General features: G+C 47.8%; 1 protein-coding gene across 1 annotated transcript in view; it reads right to left on the reverse strand.

Moving 5' to 3' along the window:
* Positions 1 to 23,206, reverse strand: part of LOC149343879 (phospholipid-transporting ATPase ABCA3-like) — a 115,787-nt gene that overhangs the window by 57,724 nt on the left and 34,857 nt on the right. Inside the window, exons 9-11 of the mRNA XM_089547089.1 lie at positions 7,688 to 7,805; positions 5,539 to 5,693; positions 4,658 to 4,813 (exon numbers count right to left, since the gene is read on the reverse strand). Of these exons, the coding sequence (XP_089403215.1) occupies positions 4,658 to 4,813; positions 5,539 to 5,693; positions 7,688 to 7,805 (429 nt within the window). The remainder of the gene's footprint in view (positions 1 to 4,657; positions 4,814 to 5,538; positions 5,694 to 7,687; positions 7,806 to 23,206) is intronic.

The following is a 23,206-nucleotide window of genomic DNA, read 5'->3' on the forward strand; positions in this document are numbered from 1 at the left end:
CTGCCAGATTCTAATTTGTTGGCGAGGGGCCATGATGTCCTATAGAGGCTGCTGCTGCGGTTGCAGCGAGGGGAGGGTGTTGCCGGCAACAGGGGGAAGCCTGGCTTCTATGTTTGCTAGTTGTTCCAGAATTTGCTGGAAGCAACCCATGGTTCGTTCCCTGAACATGACGAATTCCGCCGTCAGATTGTCAGCACGTTCGGCTATTTTGTCTAACGTAGCGGTAAGGGCATCAATTTTAGCGTCTTGAGCGTCAACCCGCTTCAATAGTGTGTTCATGTCCGACCTAACCTTGATGTGGGTTTTAGCCGATGCGTCCTCGTTAGTACTTTCTGCCGCCTTTTTGGGAGTACTGTCGTCTGTGTTTCCCTCTCTGGGTAGAAGTCTTTTCAAGGGGACTCTGGTGTCTGTCTCCATTGCGTTTTGAATGTCTCCCCCTTCATATGTGTCACGCGGGGGCGCCTGACTCGCGTTTTGTGATTGTTGAAAAGGAGGTTTTTCGACCACCTTCGGCTGTTTTGTGTTAGCGTTAATGAGTTTCCTCTGCTCCGCCATTTCCTTCTTTATGGTGTCTAGCTCTCTGTCTCTCTTAGCGAGCTGCTCTACCAGTTCCTTCTCCCGAGCGGTTTCCCAAGAAGAGGCCTTATCTGGCCAGCTCACCTTTTTGCCCGCGTCTCTGTCCTTGCTTGAGCCTCTTCCTCTGCTCGAGCTGCTCTCTCTGTCAGGACCCGAGCTGGCGCCTCCGGTCCCCGGTAATGGTGGGAAGGAGCTCGATCTGCTTCTCCCCCGGTGGCCTTGACGGGTGCCGCTGTGGTCCCTGGTCTTCGGTCTTGGTTGGTGTCCGGAGTCAAGTTGCCCCAGGTCGTTCTTGGCTTTATAAGGTACTTTCTTTGCCAGCCGATACTTGCAATTCCGGCTGCCGGTGTTGTGTGGCCCCCCGCATACGATGCATTCGGGCTTGCATGTCGGCAGTTCTCCCTCCGGTGGGTCTGGATGGTCTTCGCTGCATCTGCGGCAACGCTTTACCCATGGCTTATAGCACACATCCGTCCTGTGTCCCGTCTTCCTGCAGTTGTAGCAGGTCTCTACCCGCTCTCGGTACGGGTAGACGATGAACACTGATCCCCAGTAGAAGACTTGTCTGGGAAGCTTTTTCTCTCCAAAGGTGATGAGAATAGATCTCGACTTGCCAATTCTTCTGGCGTTGAGTACAACGATGTCCGGGTTGCGTTTGATGAATCCTTGACGGACTTCTTCCGGTGTTCCGATATCATAGGCGTTGTATACCACGCCCTTAATTGCGTCGTCGGGAGCCGCGACGTAGGGTGCCATGGCGAGGGTCTTCTCCCCGATAACTATCGTCTTTATCCTCGCGTAGGTGCTCGCGCGTTGACGATTCGGTGTGCTGATCGTGTACGTGTTGTTCACGGAGTTGATTCTTGAAGTGTCTTCGTCCAGGACATCTCCGTATGGTAGTTGCGCGGCCGCGCAGGTGGCCTGCAGTAGGTGACGTGGCACGTAATCGTTCAAGTTCCAGCCTCTGGGCCTGAAGATTATTTTATAGTCGCTCTCCGGGAGCTTCGGCATTGGTGCCCTTTTTCGGATGTTCGGGTCTTGCCTCTTTTTCTGAGTGGCAGTCGATTTCTTCTCCCCGGCGCCGTGATCGCCAGCGTTCCCGCTGAAATTCGCGGCGGCATTCGTGCCAGCGTTTCCGCTGGCGTTTCCAGGCTTCCCGCCTTTTCTCATCATGCGGTCGTGCATGCTGAGAACGGTCTCCCACTCACCGTTCTCAGATTCCGAGGGTGCCAGTTCATCTCCGTCGACGGCGTTGATCATCGTGGTGGTCACGGGGCCGCCCCAGGGGCCGGCTCCCGTCGATGCACGGGTAGCTACGCTAGGTCTGGGCGTTAGGCCTAGCTAGCTCTCACGCGTCCGAGAGGTGAAAAGTCCCATGAAATGTGAAATAGTCCACCGTTTGCCCGAAATCCAGTGTCCCCTTGCACGGAGGGAGAATCCGGATCTGTTCACGGTAGTTTCCGGCCCGCAGGCCCAAGTTGAACGCCGAAAAACAGCTGCTTGGCGGGAGCGCATGCGACGCACGTCTGCACCGCTCTGAAGCGGGTGGTGGAAATAGAACCAAAGCTACAGAGCCGAAACACGTCATTTCGTTCTACCGTTCCAGTTGAATTGAACTGAGTGCTTTGCTTTTTTCAGTGATGTACAGGAAATTGGTCTTGATAGGTGGCCGAGGCCCAGTAGGGCAGGTAAAGAAAAATAAAACGGCAAAGCAACATAGCCCGTGCACACTCACAGGCAAACATATATGCATGAAGCACGACATAGCGTGGTACAGAACGGCGAAGTATATGCTCGTGAAAGAAGGAAACACAAATGAAGGAATGTAATAAGCCACCAAACACCGTCGACCAGACCAGTATGCAAGACTCTTTGGCTTGAAACTTAAGAAATGAAGTGCTCAAACTGATTGTTAACTAGGCAAGGAAAGGAAAGATGGAGCTGCTTGAAAGAAATAGACTTTAATGTCCTTCATGGGTGCTGTAAAAATGACTTAGTTGTTTATACAGGGATGGTTTAGCTTGTATGGTAAAGTGAACTGAAACCATGTAATCTCCTAGCTCGAGGAACGTCCAATTGTTTTTCGCTTCTGGTGAAGATGCCCTTTTACTTCAGCTTAAGTCTAGCAGCAGTTGTCAGCATGTCGCATATCCATTGCGGCGAGAACCTAAGGCAATGGAGTAAGCGATACACAAAGGTGGCGTGCAAGCGAAGAATGCTACATTGTGAAAATAAAATTTTCGTATGATCAGTATAACACGCACCAGCGATAAGTCTAATTCTCTTCTTAAAATATGGCGTACTGGTAATACCTATCATTTACATCCTAACTATGTCCTAACCGCATACATTCAGCATCACATACTGACGGCGATGACACTTTTTTCGTAACAAACTTTTTTGACTATGTCAGTTGCACAAAGCCTCCAAGATGGCAGCAGATACAATATCGACAGAGTGAAGCAACCGTACAGGCAGCAACGACCCATGTCGCTCTCCTGCGGCCGGACAATTGACGCAGTGACACAGTTACAGGCACTTCATCAGTGGACATTTCCCTTCAGTACTCCTGCCCTACACCCCCTCCCCCCCCCCAAAAAAAAACGCTGTCGCTTTGTATAGCCGCCACCGTACAATCATATAACCAATCAAGACTCCCAACAAAGGCATAATATTCAGGATTACTTCAGAATAAAGGTCTGTTCAAAGCAAGTCAATATGCTATGAGGGCGACTGAGCTGTAGATGCTGATTTACAGGGTCGCCAAAACTAAAGGCGACCACACGAGCGCGCAGCCTAGCTCTGTGCCGGGCCCATGCGCACCACACGGCCGCGCACGGAATCAAAGTGACACAAGTTCAGAGTGACCTGGAGGTTCTACTTTGCGCCTTCGACCAATTCGATTCTATGAGCAGCCGCGAAGGAAGCACTGGAGCCCCAAGCAGCGCGGTCCCACCTCTGCTTGTTCATTTAAGATTGGACGACCGTCCACATATAACTGCAGACGACGCCCATACTGCGCACGAGCTGTACTCCAAATGAGGGAATTCTATCTCTACACTCAGCAATTCTCATCACCAGGTAAAACAGATGTTCTGCATCTGCACGCCATGCAGGCCAACAGTGTGGCGGCAGCCGTTAGCGATTTCGTACTCTACGCCTGCGATTCGAAGCACGATAATATGCACCGAATATAGAGGTGGTGATGGTGGTGATGAATTATTATAGCGCAAGGGCTTTTGTGGCCAAAGAGCGCCATGGCACAAGATATTTTTCTTCTGCTCAAGGTGGGGTTCTGCTCAAGACCGATTTTCCAAGCATTTCACCCTATAGAAGCCCAGCATCAGACCAGGGGAAAGCTTGTACCGGTTGTATCACCGGTGGGCACCTGGCAGCATTGAGGATCGAACCCTGCACCTTCCACATGCGACAAAATACAGATAATGTACGCCTTCATGAACTTGATTGATCGAGCCTAAGTGAAAGATTGATCTACTCTAAAGCTGATTAATTCATCTTGAACTTGCCAGATTCATTAGGAATTGAATTTTAGTTCCGAAAGATTTTATTGCGTAATTTAAATATAGCTCTGATTTTCCTTTACCAAGCTGAATGCCGAAGCATAGAGTTTCTGATGACTTGAATAAACGTTATTTGGTGAATTTCACTCATAAATAAAAGTACTTACATCTGAAAGCGTTTAATGTTCTCAATGCAATCATAAAAAAGGCACCACGAGCAATGGCAAGTTGAGTTGCGCAAGTGGTGTCTACTTTTTGGGCCTGTAATACATACCTTTGTTTTATGGGCACAAAATACGTAAATAAAAGTAACTTGAAAGCTTTCAAATAAAAACAAACATGACCATAAATAATTGACTGCATTTTAAAGGCTTGCGAGTAGCCGTAAAGAAACTACGAAAACTATTACAACCGATCGATGGGCTGAGGCGTCAGCTCTGAGATGCTCGACGTTAAAGGTTTATCTCCTAAAAGCTCGCGGCTTTCTCCAAGCATTGACATCATTGCAGGAGTAAATGTACGCCGATAAAGATAGTACCGGGAAGTTAGTCCGGCCGTACCTTTGGTCTCGATAGAGTTGCGATGGCAACACTGAGCCGCTGCTTCTGTCCTCCCGAGAGTGTCTGGCATAGGCAGTCCCTCTTGTCGATGAGGCGGGCTTGCTTGAGGGCGTGCCAAATGCGCTTTTGCAATTGAGCTGGCCTCTTTTCTTTCAGCTGAAATTAGCGAGATGCCAAGTAATTAAGCAGGTCTCACTGCAAACGGCGTACGCCTTAACTTCCATCTCTTGGGCGGGGACAGAGACTAACTAACTTGATTACTTCTTTCAGAAAACACGCCTGATTTTATATCGTACATCACTGCCAGATTGACAAAGCCGAATTACGAGTGTTTAAACAACAGCAATTTTGGACTCAGGAGAGACTACGGGCGATATTCTGTAAGCTCTCCATTTCGCGTCCACTCAGTCCTCTGTCAGTGATCACTCAGATATACCCGCCACTTTCAAGCGTCTGTAGCAACCGATCAAGAAATTTGCTAATTGGCGACCGGACTTTATCACGAACCATACCATGAAACAACATGAACCTTCCTCAATTTTTCAACTTTGATTCAGCACTGTGCAAGCATAGTCGGGATTTCGCTTATTTTAGTTTTATTTGTGTGGACACGAACGATACACATTTTTTGTGAGGTTTATCTCGTTTAAGCTGCAGAACGTATAAATTTTTTGTACACAGAAAAGGCGCACCTATGAGCGGAAGCAAAGTGTCAGCGGTACGGTGCAGCCTTTCATTAGTGACTCCAACTTCATATCAGGGCCAGGACTGCCACAAGAACGGCGAGAAAGATAAATCACATAGGTCTTTGTCTTACAGCGAATTAAAAGGTGTGTTGACGGAAATAATATCAGTGAATAAACGCATAGCAAGAGCCTTACTGTTGCGTAAAATACGAGGTGTTCCCACACAGTCAGGTCTGGAAAGAAGACGGCCTTCTGTTGGCAGAAGCTGACGACCTCTGACGCTTTGTCTGGATGCTGAGTCAAGTCGGTGCCGTCGACTAGCACCTTCCCGGAGTCCGCCTGCACCAGTCCTTCAAACAGTGACGACGAAGAGGGTGAAAGTAGGCGGGTACTGATATGTTCAGTAAAAAGACACCATCACCGCTTTACTAGCTCTACTCTCACGAGCACCAATATAAGGTTTCACTGATACCTGTTTTTAGTGCTAGCTGATGGAATTTCCTGTCACGTTTTACTCTCGGGGAAAATCGGCAATTGCTGTAGAGGTTGCCCTCCTTATAGGAGCAGCGTGCCGCTGGCCTGCCATCCGGCGAAACGGGCGAAGCCTGCATGCGCACAAATTAAGCTGGTGGAAGACTTTTGTAAATAGAGCGTTGTTCCATCCCGCACCACTACCAGCTTCGTACTCTTCGTAGCAATATAAAGGTAGACAGTGGCCCGAATTCAGCCGCAAGTTTTATGCATCCTTCGTGATTTTTGTGTTCTACGAGAGAAAACGCTGCCGCACATTGCGGAAGCCTCCTTATCTGATCATATCGGTCGCGAATCACTGCACAAGCGAAAAGGAAGAAAAGTCCAGTATTATGGTATGTCCAAAAGATGGAGGTTGCTTGACGGTCATGGAACCGGGACAATTGTATCTACTGCAAGGGGTGCTCAAACAAGAGTTGCATTCGGAAAGAAGAAAACGGAGACGGAAACAAGAATTTTTTAAAGGAAAAAAGCTGCTTTTACTCCTATTCCCAGGAAGAGAAACTTCTGCCGCTACAGAAGTGCCCGTTCACAAGGTTCCCAAAAATCAGCGCGAATAGAAAACAGTTTTTAACCCACGATATGAAGAAAGAAAAGTTTCAAAGTATTAACAGCTAGTCGCAGAGCTTTTATATGGATCCACCTACCATCTCGCAACTTTCACAAATCACAGCCGATTGATATTCAGGAGTGGATTAACAGCGCTGCTTATTCAACCTTCAACGGCGGCGCTCTACAAGTGGTCAGTGCACAATGCTGTGTCATTAGCATTACGACGGGGTTTTATGGCCGGCAGGATTACACTTCTATGCTAATTATTGTATACAAGGCCTTTTTTTTACGCCAGCAAACAATAATAGCGGTTTTATGATGAATATAAAGGTTGGATATCTCTTCGTTATGGTGTGGATAACTTTTATATAATTCAGGTCGTATAAGCTAAAAAAAAAACGATTCTTTCGAAACGTTGCCGCAATATTGCGCTGGAAAAGTAAATATTGTTAAAGTAAATTGAGAGGAGTTACGTTTCCTCACAATAAAATGGCACTCATTTCGCTGGAACTAACAAACTGATAGTAAATGAAATAAAATATCGCGCTTGTTACTCCCACATATGAGTATCCTCTCTTTATTGATCAATATCGCAAGAACACAGGCATTCATCTCTCAAGGTAGGGAAGGTTCAGTTTTTATTTATGGCCGTGAAAATGCGATGGACACGTCTCCCATTAGCGGCCTGCTCACACGAAACCCACCTCAAAATACCTCCGGTACCAAGGCATCCTGTGGCGTTCTAATCGCCTGCGCAAGACTGAATTCCTTATACAGAAATACTTGTATCCGTGCAGGTCGGAGTGTTAGTTGATGGGCGTGCAGCCCAGCGAACGACTCAAAATGGACAAAGAATATCCAATGTGAATTGAGGCACGCCGAGTTAAGAGCACTACGAATGTACAGGCCGATAAATCTAGATCTTAGATGGAAAGGCAGCATTTGTATGACATTAAGGCTGCTACTAATTTCCTTTGGTAAATACTTCTTTCATTTTCAGTTAACGGGCGTTAAGCTGAACTGCTACTCAAGAAATCTCAATCATCAATTACGCAGCCCCTTTCTTTTTCACTGCTTTCCGGTTAACCATGATGGCTGTGTTCCCATATGGTTCACATGTGTGTGTAAAAAGTGCTCTCTCTGTACCTTGTCTTATTCCTCAGGAAAACATTTGGGTGCGAAAAAAAAACATAATGCTTGGTCCTCGCTTGTCCTTTAGCGTTTTCTATAGCAGAGGAAAGTGTGCGGCGAAAGCACTTACCTGCAATTATGTTCATCAGTGTGGTCTTTCCAGCACCGTTGTGTCCAAGGAGGACAGTTATTTGACCCTTGTAGACATTCAATGTGACACGCGAGAGAGACGTCGTGGACGCAAAACCCTGCGAGACACATGTCAGGATTGGGTTTCCCATATTGGCACCTTTCCTGGGTTACTGTTCTGTGATAGAGGAATGGATAGAGTAATGGATTCCGCTTGCAGAAGTCTCACTGGTGTCTTTGTAAGAACAATAGCAGAATAAAAAAAAGTACTCCCAAACCACTAGGACAGAACATGACGGCACAAAGAAAGAAAACAACTTGTACACCCGTCGTGCAGTTAGCTCTGCCCTCCTTTGTCTTTCATGTATTCAGTGGAGCTCAGAAACAGTAGGTCTGTCTTAGTCTCAGGGAAAGCACGTTGCCACATTTATCAGCGAAATTTTTAAAATAGGTCTCATCTTTTTAACGGGCGATGACAGCGGTCCGATTGAGATGCGCTTCGCAATCCTTACACTCTGCACAATGCAAAGCAAGATGGTTTCTACGAGACTTGTTCTCTATATCTTTTGCGTCTCGCAGAAACCACCTGGCTTTGCATTGTGTAGAGTGTAAAGATTGCGAAGCTCATTTCAATCGGACGACTATCATCGCCTGTTATAAAGATGAGACCACGAGGCTCATTTCGGTGGCTTCCCATACTCAAAAGCTAGGTAACACCTGTATAAGCAGCCCATCGAAAAATCGACTACCTAAGGAACTTGCGCATCTTAATCAATGAGGTGCCTTTCTTCAGTCAGGTTGTGTGGTTGTTCGGTATTTTTTCTCATGCTTTTCTTGTGTTTTAGTTTTGCCATTTCATTTATATGCTTTCCCACCTGTAGCAATAAACCATTTGGTTGTTAGTCAGCGCTGGTGTTTGTCCTTGTCTTGTCTCGTCTTCTGTCGCGCTGTTTTTTCCAATTCTTCAAAAATGTACCAACCAGCCCGTATTTGCCCGCTACCGGTGGCTGAGTTTGAAACAGCCCCTGCTAGGGTAGGGGCGCAACATTTAATGGCAGCACCACTGTGCCAATAGAGGCATGATGACCCTTAGAGATGTATGAAAGCAATTGAGATGGTCATGACGTCATCAACACCACGTTACCACTAGTGGACCATTCATAGGTCACAGCTAATTTGAAAATTTCAGGGCCCTAAAAGTTTGGAAGTGGGCCCTACAAAATAAAATTTCAAAGGAGCCCACAATGCTTCGAGGTAGGCCCACCACAAAAATGGAATAAGGTGAATTAGTGGCTAGAATTCGTACAATCCCATTTGATAATCCCATATAACGTAATGTAACATTCTATAAAATGATGACTCACACATACCACATAAGGGCAACGGAACCGGTTGCAACAGGAGTGTCAACGAACATAAGGCACTCATTGCAGACACCACAGCACGCAACCTAAATATTGTTGCATTCTCTTTTTCTAAGAATGTGCTTAAGAAGTCACCCAACAGTTTGTATTGCACAATAAGCAATGATATTTTTTTAGATTCTCATTCATTCCCTCGGTACTAAGGTCATCCTGATTAGTTAAAGCGCCACAAGAGTTCTACAGCGAGTTCCTAAATTTCTCTATTTTCCCTCTAACCGGCAACTTTTTGATGTTCTTGTTTACTAGTATATTCCCTTCCATGTGCATGTCTAAGCTAATTCCAGGTCTGACCACTGTTACTGCATCTCACCTCGCCGACCATCTCTGCATCCTGCACGATGCCAGGAAGCGCGAGGAATAAGAATTTCATCTCATTATTAGTTTCGTCATTTGTCTCTTCCACATAAACACTCGTTTCTCCCAATTAAGAAAAAACAAATGCAGGATATGATTCGTAAATTATATCGTTCTGCTAACCCTTACTTAACTCTGCTCTGTTATTTCTAGAACCTATGCTATAGTCATGCACAAGGCGCCCGGCGCGGCGGACGAGCCTCCTACCAGCAGCAGCTGGTCACTGGTGCTCTTTCTTTCCCAGTGATGGAACCACCAGCCGCGATTTGAGGGGAACGTAGGAACACGTTGTGTAGCGCACGTCGTTCTGATTTGCTCACATGACTCCAGTCTTCACAGTACTGCAAATAACTTGTGGGGTGGATTCGGTGGAGTGTAGACCTCCTGCATGTTTTCTAACAAACAAGGTGTCGCTGCAGTCCCCAGCGGGCTCGCGTTAGGCAAGAGGCCAGGGATCGGGCGTCACAGGGAGGTCTTCAGCGCTGATTTCTGAAGGCTTGTAGGCGCGTTTTCCGTTGCTTCGACTGACAAGAGTAGTTCATGCATTGAGCTCAGCAATTCCGCTCGAAGTACAGGGGCTCGCGGTGGTCACATACGGCGTGTTCCGGAAAGTAGCATGTCATTGGTGGTAAATAGGAAGAGCTGTTGCGGTTGATTTCTACTCTAGACATTGAATAACGCCGCCGATTTTTGACATACTGTAATAGCCAGCTTGATCTCACTTCGGAACAGTAGTGAGAGGAAGCACTGCTTTTTTCTCCGCCGAGCAGACTAGCGCTTTTCGTCTGTTCGCACAACTGCCGTGCAGTAAGTTGCCAGCTAGCGCTGAACTTAATGACTTAATCCCTAGTATCTTGTTACTGTGTTTCACCCGATATTTTGTAAGTTTACCCACTTAACGAATCGGTTGCTGAGCAACACAGGTGCTTGAAAGACGCAGCGGCTCAGATCGCAAAATATCATTCGCCAGTAAACTACGTGTATTGGACGCAGCTTGGCGTGCTCGCAATTGTTGCCGCGTGCTTTAAGGTATCCTTTGCCCGCCATTGCTATGCGATGACAAAAATGAAGACCAAAGAACACAACAACTCGGTCAATTACCGCTCGTTGCTACTTTCCTGCAAACATCATTCGCGATCACAACAAACCTCATTAACCAGCTTATGGCACATCATGCAATCAAACGAGGTAAAAGTGCTTGCGCGGCTTTTCGTACACATCAATAATCGCTGTTCTAAACGTGCCAATGTGGCCGTGCGCGAGTGGCACAATTTAGCAGACCTCTCTACATGAATCGAATATAATTATGTCGTTCGTATTAAGGAATAGCCCCAAGTAAATATTTCGTGTAATGAACGCTTCTTTATATGATCCCATAGCTTCCACACTCGTTAATATATTCAGTGCTGTTAACAAAAACGCATACCTTGTTCTCGAATGAGCCGGCCGGCGGCCTATGCACACCACAAAGGTTTCGGGTTAAAATTACATGCGCAACTAAATCTGTGTTGGTTTTTTTCATTGCGCTGTTTCAAGCGTACTACGCTAATGCATAGGCGAGTGAGCGTAACATGTTGCTCGCTACGAAGCCTTTGCTGCGTACAATGCCTGGCAGCGTCGATAGAGACGTAGACTGAGCTTTATACCGCGGCCTATTGCCGTATTAATTTATAAGCTTTATAACGCGCCAGCCACGACGGCGTTGCACTTTATGTATGAAACGGACTATAGTGGCCCCCAGGCCACGTGACCATAATGCGACGACCGGTGAGAAGCGAACTCGTTTGCACCCAGTGGCTACCAAAGCCTAGAAAAACGAAGGTGCCCATGTAAACTGTGTATAAAGAAAATTTTAGTTATATATGTACACATGCCGAGGTTACTGGATACGTTGACATTAACAAGTAGACATGATGCTAGGCATATAAATCGAGCCAATTAAAGAGGTACTATGAGCACCTCTCAGTAAGTAACAGGAATTGCTCGTGGGCGATCTAAAACAAAGGCAATAGCATACCCGTTGACAGAACAGCCAAACGGCCGTGACTTAACTGATAAAAAAAGATAGGGAGGGGGATGTAGCGCCAGTTTGCCCTAAAAGAAAAACAACACGATCGTTGTTAACAGAAATGAATAGGCAGGACCACTGCCGGAGAAACTCCTCTTCCCCCAAGTAAACCAGATCCTACGACAAGAAACTTATCAGCTCTCTTCGAAGACACCCGTATTGGCCACACAGCACGGCGTCGAAAGCAACCGCGACCGCGGCGACCGCGGCTCATCGGCTGCGCCATAAACTAGAAATAGCTACAGCAATTAACAGGCGAGTAAAACTGCCGTTGGGGAAGATGCCGCGGGAGACGAAGCACGAAATGCCCTGCCCACGAAATTCTGCATGAACCGCTCGCGAAAAGACACGCGCTATAACGCAGGTGATCGTCGCGTGGCGATTAGATTCCGGGAGCGGGCAATTCGGACGAGCACTTCAGCGCAACACATCCCACCGCTCCAACGGATGACAAGTCAGCAGCACTGTCCTACCAAGTTTCCTCACAAAGTCGCGTAGATGGTCTGGGAGGGGTGTCGATGCTAAGCGCGCCCATTGAACGGGGCGCATCGGCGAGCGCCGGTCCGCCGGCACAAAAGGCAGCAATAGCGAGCCCATAATGTCCGCGACACGGTCTGCGAAGATGTTGACATGAGGTGCTACTGCTCTTACAAAAAAGGCCACTGCTGTGGCATATAAAGTGGTAGGCTGCTCTGATTGAGGTCCTTGATTGGCCGTGGGGTTCAAATACCCTTCAAAGCTAACAGCGAGGATGTGATGGACAAATTTGAGAAGGCAAAACCTCCCCTGTGCCTTGGTTGTCCAAGAACAGCGCCAGCCACAAGGTCGGTTCCGCCTAACTAAAACAAGGAAAGAAGAAACTGCAGCTTGCACCCGCCTTATGACACGGCGGGGTGGTTTAACAATGAGGCAAAGGTACCAGAGGGCATCTAGCACGATGGACAGATCCAGGTAGCGCCTCTCAACTAAAGGCAGGTCTGTGCTCTTCGCACACGAGCTGCAATGCCCTCAACGACCGACGACCACGCACCATCCCATATAATATTCTAGAAAAGTCGTAGGTCACGCCTACAATGCACGTCTGCGCGCACCCCTGCAAAGGTATCGCAGATGGGTTACGATTCTGGGGAGACCCTACAAAAAAAATTGCTGTTCTTTAACTACTGTTGCACCTGGTTAGATAGCGAAAGGTGTGGTTTATCGGGCAACTAGGCACGGCTTCGCGTCCTTAACATTGAGTGTGTTCCGGACAGCTTCGCTACTCGCCTAATTGGAGCATTTGTAATTTATGTGCTCATAATTAAATTATTATGAGCCTCAGTACATAACTCGAAGACACGTTTCTAAGATATTTGTGCGTTTACTAGACGCGCGCCATCTGCTGGACCATCGCCGTACATTGCGTGTTGGGGTTTCATTGGTTGCCGCATGACGGCGCTACGGCTGGATGCCATGAACGAAGGAAATGCACTGGAAACGCATTTCGCTGCTCGCTGAATTGGAATATCCCTATTAAGCATGAAATGTTTTTAGCTTCCGTTGTCAGCAGTGTGGTGACGTCACGCCGAGACCGAGAGCCAACATCCGGGCACCGAATTCCACTCATCCGGGCACTGAAACGAGAGCATCCGGGAACCGAACGAGATTAAACGAGACTCTCTGAGAGAGGGCCGCTTAGAACAAGAGGGGAGCTCCAAAGCGGGAGGGCTTTGCGCGGGAAAACTGCTTCCGCGCCGTCCCCAAGGATGGCGCTGCGGTCCCACACTCACGCATGTAACAGACCGGCCGCTGGGCCTTCAGCTTCAGGCAGATGTATAGACTCTTTACAGCGGCGTATCATGGGGGCTGCCATCTTTGATCACGTAATCACACCGCCATTACTCGCCTCCTGACCGCTCGGCGCGCTCCTCGTCGCGACGGCTGCTGCGTCTGATGTTTCGGTTCCGACAGGCTGTGTTTCGGCTGATACGGTTGTAAAGTAGTGGGAAGACGACACTGTGGTTGGTCCGAAGCTTCGAAGGACATGGAAAACCCTAATTTGTTCATTTTCGGCGTGAAAACGTGATCGGGCTTCATGTCGCGAAGAGGCGCTGAGATCTGCGCCTGTTCGAGGCAACGGGTGGATCGCCTGAATGCCGCTGAAGGCTTTGCTTAATATTTTTTTGTTGTTATCGAAAAGAGCAAGGTGTAATGACCCTGCGGCTGCGCAGGTCGTTGTCGTATTGTGTACATGCATGCGGAGAATGCTATAAAAGCTCACATGCACATCGTACTCATTTGTTTAGAACTTGATAAAGGTGCTTAGGAAGCCTAAAATATTTTCTGTTGGTTTGGTAAACAAAGGAAGGCGACAAAAATAAATAAACAAAAAGATGTTACCCAATCCTGTAAGCAGTACCATGCATCAAGCAGCCTTCACAAGTTTGCGTGCAATTGTTTACAAGGATTCCGCGATATAATTGTTATACTGCGCGCATGGCCGAGCGTGCACTACACGAAGTTCACAATTATGTCAGCCTCACATAGTGTAAAACTGTGGTACGCTCCATGCTCGATTTGCAGACATGAAAATGCTCGAGGTCTTGCTGGTAGTAAGTAATCAGCAAGAGTAACCTCTAGTGACTGTCTCGCATGGACCGCCATGAAGTGACAACCGCAGAGCAGAGCAGCCGTAACGCAAAAGTTTTATTCCGATTGTGGTCCACAAAAACCGCGCTACTTGGAGCGAAGTTCAACAGCAGCACCAAGACGGTGTGTAATACACGAACTGACCGTAATTAAGCGTTGTCCGCTGGCACGGCTATGCACTGCACAATATGCACTAGCAGTATAGGAGCGTAAGTCATTTTTTTTTTGTGACGTTTCGGTGGCGGGACAGCTTGTCCATGCGGCTATGTTGCGCACTTACCCTCGCAGATTTTCCAAGATCGAGACCTTTCCTTCTATATTCGCTGTCTAGCGCTGGCGAACGTGTGTGTTGCGTTCGCCCGTTCGGAAAGGGTGGATGTCCAACGGGCGCGAACAGGGCCAGTACGTCCTTGTGCAGTTCGGTTCCGTGAAGCTCGCAAACGATCGCATCCCGCCCCTTTAACTGTTTGTCGCACTTCTTGCAATCCACAACAGAGCATGTATTTTCTCTTTCCACATTTACACTGCTGCGTCGAGGCATACACGCCGGCGACTTACGAGGCAAGTAATGACGCCGTGTTCCGAGCGCACCCGTGGCGCCATCTGGTCTCAAACGGAAGAACTGCGCGCTGTAAACGATGTATACACGCTCGCGGAGTATTCGAATGCGCTGCATATACATTCTTGTCAGGCATGCGTCTCGTCGTGTCCGCGTACGCTTCTGCATCGTCCTGCATTTCAATGCCGCCACCGTCATAGCTGCTTAAGCCGATAGGTAGGAAGCCTCTTGCGGAAAGTGATCGCTTTGCGAGTGATACTCCAAAGCAGAAGACTGCTCGCCCCTGCCGACAAAGCCATGATTATGCGGTCGCTCCCGAAAGCGAAAAGGCCGCCATGGTTCGCGGCTGCCTACCTAAACCTGCACTATTGCAGGCGATCACTTCAACGCGACAAGAAGAGTGTGGTCTGGTGTGGTGTGCTGAACACTAAACCCATTTCAAAATTTGACTAGTACGATCTACAACCAATGTGTTAAGCCCGCAAACATTTCATGCTTACTCTACTCTCGGTTACGGGGGAGGCAGAGATTTTTTTTACCAAGACTACGCCACACCTGATATCTACCTTTTTTTCATGCTCATAATTAAGTAATTTTCATGTCATGCACGCTTCAGTACATATCTTGAAGATACGTTTCTTACACACATGTGCATTCACTTCACATGCCTTCATTCACTTCCAAGAATCGAACAATAGCGGCGGAGTGGAAGCTTCCCGTTTGACATGGCGGAGGCCAGGGTTCGACTGCCACGTACTCCACAATTTTCCTCTATTGACACCGCTTCATGGTCATATCTGCGCCGCAACTTGTCCTTCAAGGTCTGTACGCGAGAAGTGGAGCTTTCGCTCCAAAAGTAATAATAAGATAGGAAAACTCAATGTCCAACAGAAAGACTCTTCTAGTATTTAAGAGCAGCCCCAAACAAAGAGGGATACTGTTACATACCGGTCTGTTACATGCGTGAGTGCGGGACCGCAGCGCCATCCTTGGGGGCGGCGCGGAAGCAGTTTTTCCGCCCAAAGCGCTTCTCGCCCTGGAGCTCCCCTCTTGCTCTAAGCGGCCCTCTCTCTTAGAGAGTCTCGTTAAATCTCGTACGGTGCCCGGATGCTCTCGTTTCTGTGCCCGGATTAGTGGAATTCAGTGCCCGGATGTTGGCTCTCCGTCTCGCCGTGACGTCACCACACTGCTGACAACGGGAGCTAAAAGCATTACATGCTTAAATCATTCAAGCTTCAAGGAGGCTACGTCCATGAGCGAAATAGAAAGTGATGTCATCTGTTTCAGCGATAACGCGTAGCGCCTCCCTGCCTGGCAAAGCTAGACCAATAAATGAGTGGTGATTAACTGACAAGAGGAAAGCCTGTACTGCTAAGACAAACAAAAGGAGAGAAGGCGGACAACCTTGACGGACGCCGCGGCTGACGTCAAATGTAACCCGGTAACCGGTAACCTAGCAACAAGGGTGCTCGAAATCTCCTTGTAGTACATCTCTTTAATGCGAAGCATGAAAAGGAAGTCGAAAGCATCCAGCGTACCGTAAATATTCTCGTGCTGGAAAAAAATGGCAGTGGCTTAGCTCAGCTATGGCAGGATATACGTAACGAGAGCTACCTTGGCGTCTCCGTTTGGCAACACGTTCTTCTCTTTGCTCAGGCGTCTCCACCGCTGGTTTAGCCTTCTGATGCTCATTATTTCTTTGCAGTGCGGCCGAGTGCCAGGTGACGGCTTCTGGGTCGGAACAACTGATCTCCTCCTGACGATACAGCCGCATAGCGGCGGCTGAAGTCTCCTTTTCGTCACACATTCAAAGCGATTGTGATACATCGAGTCTTATCACCTCAGCTTTCATACACACATCAGCCCATCCGCAGTTTATCCACACGACCTCTCACGCGGCCGCGGCGGAGGCCGAGCTCTGACGTCATGCGCCGCGCACCTGCTGCCCTACTCTGGTTGCCACGCATCCGCATTCACGCGCGGCGCCGTCGGGCGCAGCGGGCCGGCGCCGCTCCTCGAGCGGCGACGAACTCTGACGTCATGCGCCGCGCATCTTCTGCTCCTCTCTGGCTTCGCGCATGCGCACTATCTGCCTCCCACGCTCACGGAAATATTCTCGACTGGGTTGCGTAGTGTAGCTATCGCTACAAAAGACAAACGCCTTCCCTTGGTCCAGGGAGCCTAAGCGCACCGCCGGATAGTATACTCTAGGATATCTGGTGTTACAGAAAACAAACGATGAACTTCAAGACCTGGGTTGGAGAAAACCTGGTGGCAGGAAATGAGGGACAGGAGGAGAGCCCGAAGACGACAAAAAATTGTGCTAATAGTTTGTAATCTGAACTTAGTGGGGTGATAGCGCCCCATTGTTTGGACTTGTTGACAAAGGATACTTTTTAGGAATAAGGACAATGCGGCCCCTCTTGAATACCTTCAGAAAAGACATGCTGAGTGAATAAAACTTTTAACACATCGGAGAAAACGGGCCCCACATTGCGACAGAATTGCGCTGACCTTCGTGTCATGGCTTACTCTGCATTTATTATAAAAGCGTACTGATATTCTTCTCACTGTTATGTAGGTTCTAGGTACTTCTGATTTCATTTCATTTATTTTACCCTCAGGGCTTTCGCATTACAGAGGGGGTGGGACAGTGAAAAAAAAGCAAAAATACAATACATATATCAAAAACAGGGCTATATATATGAACAATATTGAAAGATGCTAGAGACAGAGGACGAAAACATTGAGAACAAAAGTACAGGAGTAAAAAAAATAAAAGGATTACAAAAAAGAAACCTTATATAGTCTATATATGGGTGAACAACATATCACAATTGGTCTGATTCTAACAGTGCGAGTAATTTGCTTTTAAAACGCGCAGTGTCGCTAGCACAGGTGGCTGTGGGTGAAAGATTATTCCAATCACGACGTGTTTTAGGGAGGAAGGAATTAGAGCAGGTCACTGTGCGCCAGTGTGGAACAGCTACTTTTTGATTGTGGTCTATGTGAGGCGAGATTAAAGATGGTGCCTTTACACAGATGGCTTTCAGGCAAGGATTCTGATAGTAAATTTTATGGGAGAGGCAAAAGCGTGAAAGCTTACGGCGAGTGGAGAGTAAGGGGAGTTTAAGATTATATCAATTTTGTTACACTGGCAGTGCGATGGTAGTTTCCAACGATGAAACGGACGCTTCGATTCTGCTTGGCCTCGAGTTCATTTGTTAATGTGATGGTGTCAGGATCCCAAATTGAACATGCGTACTCTAGTTGCGGACGAATGAGTGTAGTGTATAGTAGCATTTTCAATGAAGGTGGAGAGGATGAAAAATTCCTGCGGACGTACCCTAGCATGCGGTTAGCCTTTGAAGTAATGAACCTGATATAAGCTTTCCAAGAAAGGTTAGAACAAACATTAACGCCAAGATACTTGTAAGAGGAGACTGGATTCAGCTGAGTGTCGTTAATAAAATAATCTGGGCTTGTTTGCTGGTTACGGATTACGCGCATGCATTTGCATTTAGATATGTTTAATTTCATTTTCCATGATTGACACCAGTCATAAGTTTTGTTTAAGTCTCTCTGTAGCTGAAGAATATCATCAGTGTTATTAATTACTCTGTAAATTACGCAGTCGTCAGCAAACAAGCACATGTTCGATGAAATCTTTAAAGGTAAGTCATTGATGTATATTAGAAATAATAACGGGCCCCTGGGGCACACCTGAATGTACTGGCACTGGTGATGACTCGTGGTTATTGGCGAAGACGAACTGAGTACGGTTACTAAGAAAGGCACGAATCCAATTGAGTACATTAGGGTCAATGTTAAGTTGGTTCAGCTTTAAAAGTAAAAGAGATTGACTGACTTTATCGAAGGCTTTTGAAAAATCTAAGAATAAGCAATCAGTAATGAGTATAGAGTCTAAATAAACATGCAAGTCGTTAGTGAAAACCATTAACTGCGTTTCACACGAGAAGAATTTGCGAAAACCATGCTGTTTCGGAGTAAAGAACTGGTTATATTCTAGGAAATTAACAAGATGACTAAATGTGATATGCTCTAGAACTTTACATGGAACGGAATTGAGATGGGACGATAATTACGTGGATCTTGCGTTTCCCCTGATTTGTGCACTGGGATTAGTTTGCCGGTGAGCTAGTCATTAGGAAGGGTGTGATGGTTTAAAGACTGCGAAAAGATACAATGTAGTATAATGGAAGAATATTCTACGGTATTTTTCAAGAATTTAGTACTGACGTCATCGATACCACAAGAGGATGACATTTTAAGTTGTTTAATAATGCCACGAATTTCTTCTGAGGAGATGACGATGGGATGCATTGGTAAAAAGTGATATTCTATGAGCGAAGGTAGGACGGAAGTGCCGGTGGGGCTAGAGAAGGCTTTGATAAAAGTGCTATTGAGAAGCGATGCGCACAGTTGGTCAGGAACTTGAACCCCATCCGGGGTAAATAGTTGGATGGTGGTATTTCGTTTGCCTTTCACTGTGTTCCAAAACTGCTTCGGGTCATTGCTTAGCATAGCTGGAAGAGTCCGATTAAAGAAGGTAAATTTGGTTGATTTAATGCCTTTGAATAAGCGACTGCAGCGGCTTTATACGCGGACCACCTGACAGCAGAGTGTGTGAAGCGAGCTGTCCTGAAAAGTCTTTTTTTCTTATTGGAAAGCCTATTAAGATACCTGTTGTACCAGGGTGCAGCGCTGTTGCTATATACCTTTTTGATGGGTATGTATTTATTTACGAGGTCAGAAACTCTAGATTTGAAGATCTCCCAGTTACGATGTACGCTACGGTCGAGATAAGCACTCAAAAATTCATCTAAAAATAAAGACATTGTTATTAATAGCCTAGAAGTCAGCCTTGCTGTAATCTCTGATGTATTTGAACTGCTTACGGGAGCGTGATAGGGGTATAGAGAGGTTGAAGTTGATTATCATGTGATCGCTTAACCCAGGCAAATGAATGATAGAAGACACGATGTCTGGATATGATGTGAGGATGAGATCAAGGAGGGATGAGGCAGTGGCAGTGACACGTGTGGGGAGCTCAATAAGTTGCGATAATCCGAAATCGGAACATATGTGAAGGAAGTGGTTAGAATTGGAACACGCAGAAAGAATGACTTGACTATCATGATTCCACTCAATGTCTGGGAAGTTGAAGTCTCCTAAAAGAAAAATTCTCACACCAGGAAAGCGCACAGAAATTGTATTGAGACAGTCGTGCAAATCTTCACAGCAACTAAGGGGGCTTGACGGTGGTCGATAGCACACACCAATAACAATTTTTTTAAAACTGAAAGTTATACAGCACCACACAATTTCTAAACTAGTCACTACGGCAACACGAAAGCATTCAATTCGGTCGTTGACAGCAAGTAAAACACCACCATCTTGCCTTTCATATCTGTCACATCGAAATATGTTGTAATTTTTTTCACAAAAAAATAGTTCACTGTTGGACACGTTATCAGACAGCCATGTTTCTGTTAAGACAATAATATCAGCGGTACAATCATTTATCAATGCACTCAAGTCATCTCTTTTGGGCAAAAGACTTCGTATATTAGTAAAAACCACACTCAGACCAATGTTCTCAATGGCAGTACCACCTCCCCTGGCGGGCCCCTACGTTCCACTACCAGCTAGAGTTCGACCAGAGCGAAGGGAGCGCGGAGACTCAATGCGTTCGCTGTTTATAGCAGGTCCAATTTCAAACACTAGGCCAGTTTCCGCATTATATCCATAGCATTTGCCATTGGTAATTAGTTTGTTGTGCCTTAAATTGACTTTTAAACCAAACTCTTTCCCATAGTCAATTAGCCGCTTTCTCGCCTTACGTGGCACCGCAGTAAAATCTTCACTCATAGATACTTCCTTTTCCTTCAGCATCGATCGCTTTGAGTGCACCTGCACCTTGGTTTTATGCGCGGCGAATTTTACTATCACGGGCCTGGAGCAGCCAGAGCCTGCGACCTCGATGTGTCGTGGTTTTGTATCCACAGTCAGCATACTGACTGGGGATACAAAACCACGACACATCGAGGTCGCAGGCTCTGGCTGCTCCTGCAGAACCTCCAACTCACTGTGCACAACACGTTTCAGACGCCTACACGGATCGGCAACAGTGTCAGCATGGACACCAGTCCGGACCTGACGCTGAGCCGCTGTATCCGCGGCGTTACCTGGAACAGAACACAACATACACTGGGCAGTGATTATTACATTATACAAATCACTGTCCCGTACAAACCACCCCGTCCCGCAAATACCATACACAAACTCATTAACTGGGATGCATTTCGCACTGCACGCACCGCCCTCCCAGACACTCCCATCGCAGACATCGACGCATGGGTGCAGTCACTCAAGCATGACGTTCACCACAACACGCGACACATTGAAACTACAACCGAAACACCTACCCTTGACACACGCCTAGCCCACCTCTGGGAGGCTTATCACAGCATCCTGGTACGCTGGAAAGGCAACAAACTCAACAGAACGCTTAAAAAGCGGCTGGCCGCGCTGCAGACACAAATCCAACAGCACTCTGAGTAGCTCTGCCGATCCAACTGGGGACAGATATGTGACGGCATGGCCGGAAACCTGTCCAGCAAACGTGCATGGCAACTCCTCCGACACCTCATTGACCCCACACGCACCAAATCAGCAACACAGCACCACGTGACACGCCTCACACATGAACACATTGACGATCCCGACACCCTTCTAGACACACTTCAAACCACGTACACATCTCCCCGGCGGCCCCATACCTCTACCGCACTACACAGGACAAGCAAATCCCACCCTCGACACCGGCATCACGGAGACGGAAGTCAGAGTGGCCCTCCTGATTCTCCGCGCCAACACCGCACCTGGTGCAGACCAGATCACAAACTCGATGCTCCGTAAACTGCATGACCAATCCATTACCCACATTACGAAATACTTCAACCAGTGCTGGAGGGAGGGTAACCTCCCTCAGTCCTGGCGCCACGCGAAGGTAATATTCATACCTAAACCCAACAAACCACTTACACTTCAAAACCTTCGCCCGATTTCGCTAACCTCATGCCTCGGGAAGCTCCTCGAGCATGTTGTGTTAGCGAGACTCACAACTCAAATGGCGGACAACAATCTTTACCCGCATACCATGGTGGGATTTCGCCCCCATCTTTCCGCACAGGACGCCATCCTGCAACTCAAACACGACATTTTCGATCCGCTTCTTCCAGGTCACACCAAGGCAGTCTCAGCTTTGGATCTCTCCAAAGCTTTTGATCGCATTGAACATCAGGCGATCATGACTGCTCTATCCCCATTGAATGTGGGTGCGCGCACGTATGCCTACATTCAAGAATTGCTCACTGACCGCACGGCTGAGATACGCTTCGGCCCTCTGTCTTCTCCCTCCTACACGCTTCAGAGTATCGGCACCCCTCAAGGGTCCGTCCTTTCCCCCTTTCTCTTTAACATTACCCTCATCCCCCTCGCCCGAAAATTGGCAACTATTCCCCACCTGAAGCACACTCTTTATGCCGACGATATCACCTTGTGGACCACTCACGGCAGTGACGGCGACATAGAGAGCACCTTACAGGAAGCAGCCACCCTCACCCAAAATTACGCACGGACCATCGGACTGTCTTGCTCCCCAGAGAAGTCCGAACTGCTCCTCATCCGTCCTAAGAACCACCGCTGTCCCCGCTCCCCCATTGTCATTGAACTGAATGGTGACCCGGTACCTGAGGTTGGCACCCTCCGTGTATTGGCCTGCACATCCAGAACGATGGCAAAAACACCACTACCCTCAAGAAACTCAAGCAAGTTGTAGGCGCGATATCGCACCTCATCCGCAGGGTTTCGGGACGTCATAGAGGCATGAAGGAGCGCGACCTATGTCGCCTCATTCATGCCTTCGTCCTCAGCCGTGTGCTGTACACTACCCCATACTTACAACTATCCAAACATGACATAAACGTTTTGGATTGGATGCTTTGATTCGCAAGGCATTCAAAGTAGCACTTCATCTTCCCCTCAACACACCCACAGAAAGATTACTAGGCCTGGGCCTCCACAACACGATCGGGGAACTGGTGGAGGCCCACCGACAGGTCCAATACATCAGGCTCACACAAACTTCCACAGGTCGGTATATCCTGGACTCCCTCGGCATCAGAATACCGGCCAACGACCCAACCCTCCTCGCCATCCCACGACCCCTTCACCAGGAGCTTCTCATTAGGCCGCTCCCGAGGAATATGCACCCGTCCCACCATGAGCAGCGCCGCGGAGCCCGTGCGAAGGCACTCCATCGAGCGTACGGCCCCGAGCCGGACGACGTATGGGTGGACGCTGCCTGCACGGGTGATGAAGGGACAGCAGCTGTGGTGGACTCCTCTTTATCCGCCCTCCTCACACTACCTCTCCCTCCAGACACGTCCCCAGAGGCTGCAG

The sequence above is a fragment of the Amblyomma mixtum genome, chromosome 5 (assembly GCF_055824585.1).
Source record: "Amblyomma mixtum isolate Tamu chromosome 5, ASM5582458v1, whole genome shotgun sequence".
In the NCBI taxonomy this organism is placed as follows: Eukaryota; Metazoa; Arthropoda; class Arachnida; order Ixodida; family Ixodidae; genus Amblyomma; species Amblyomma mixtum.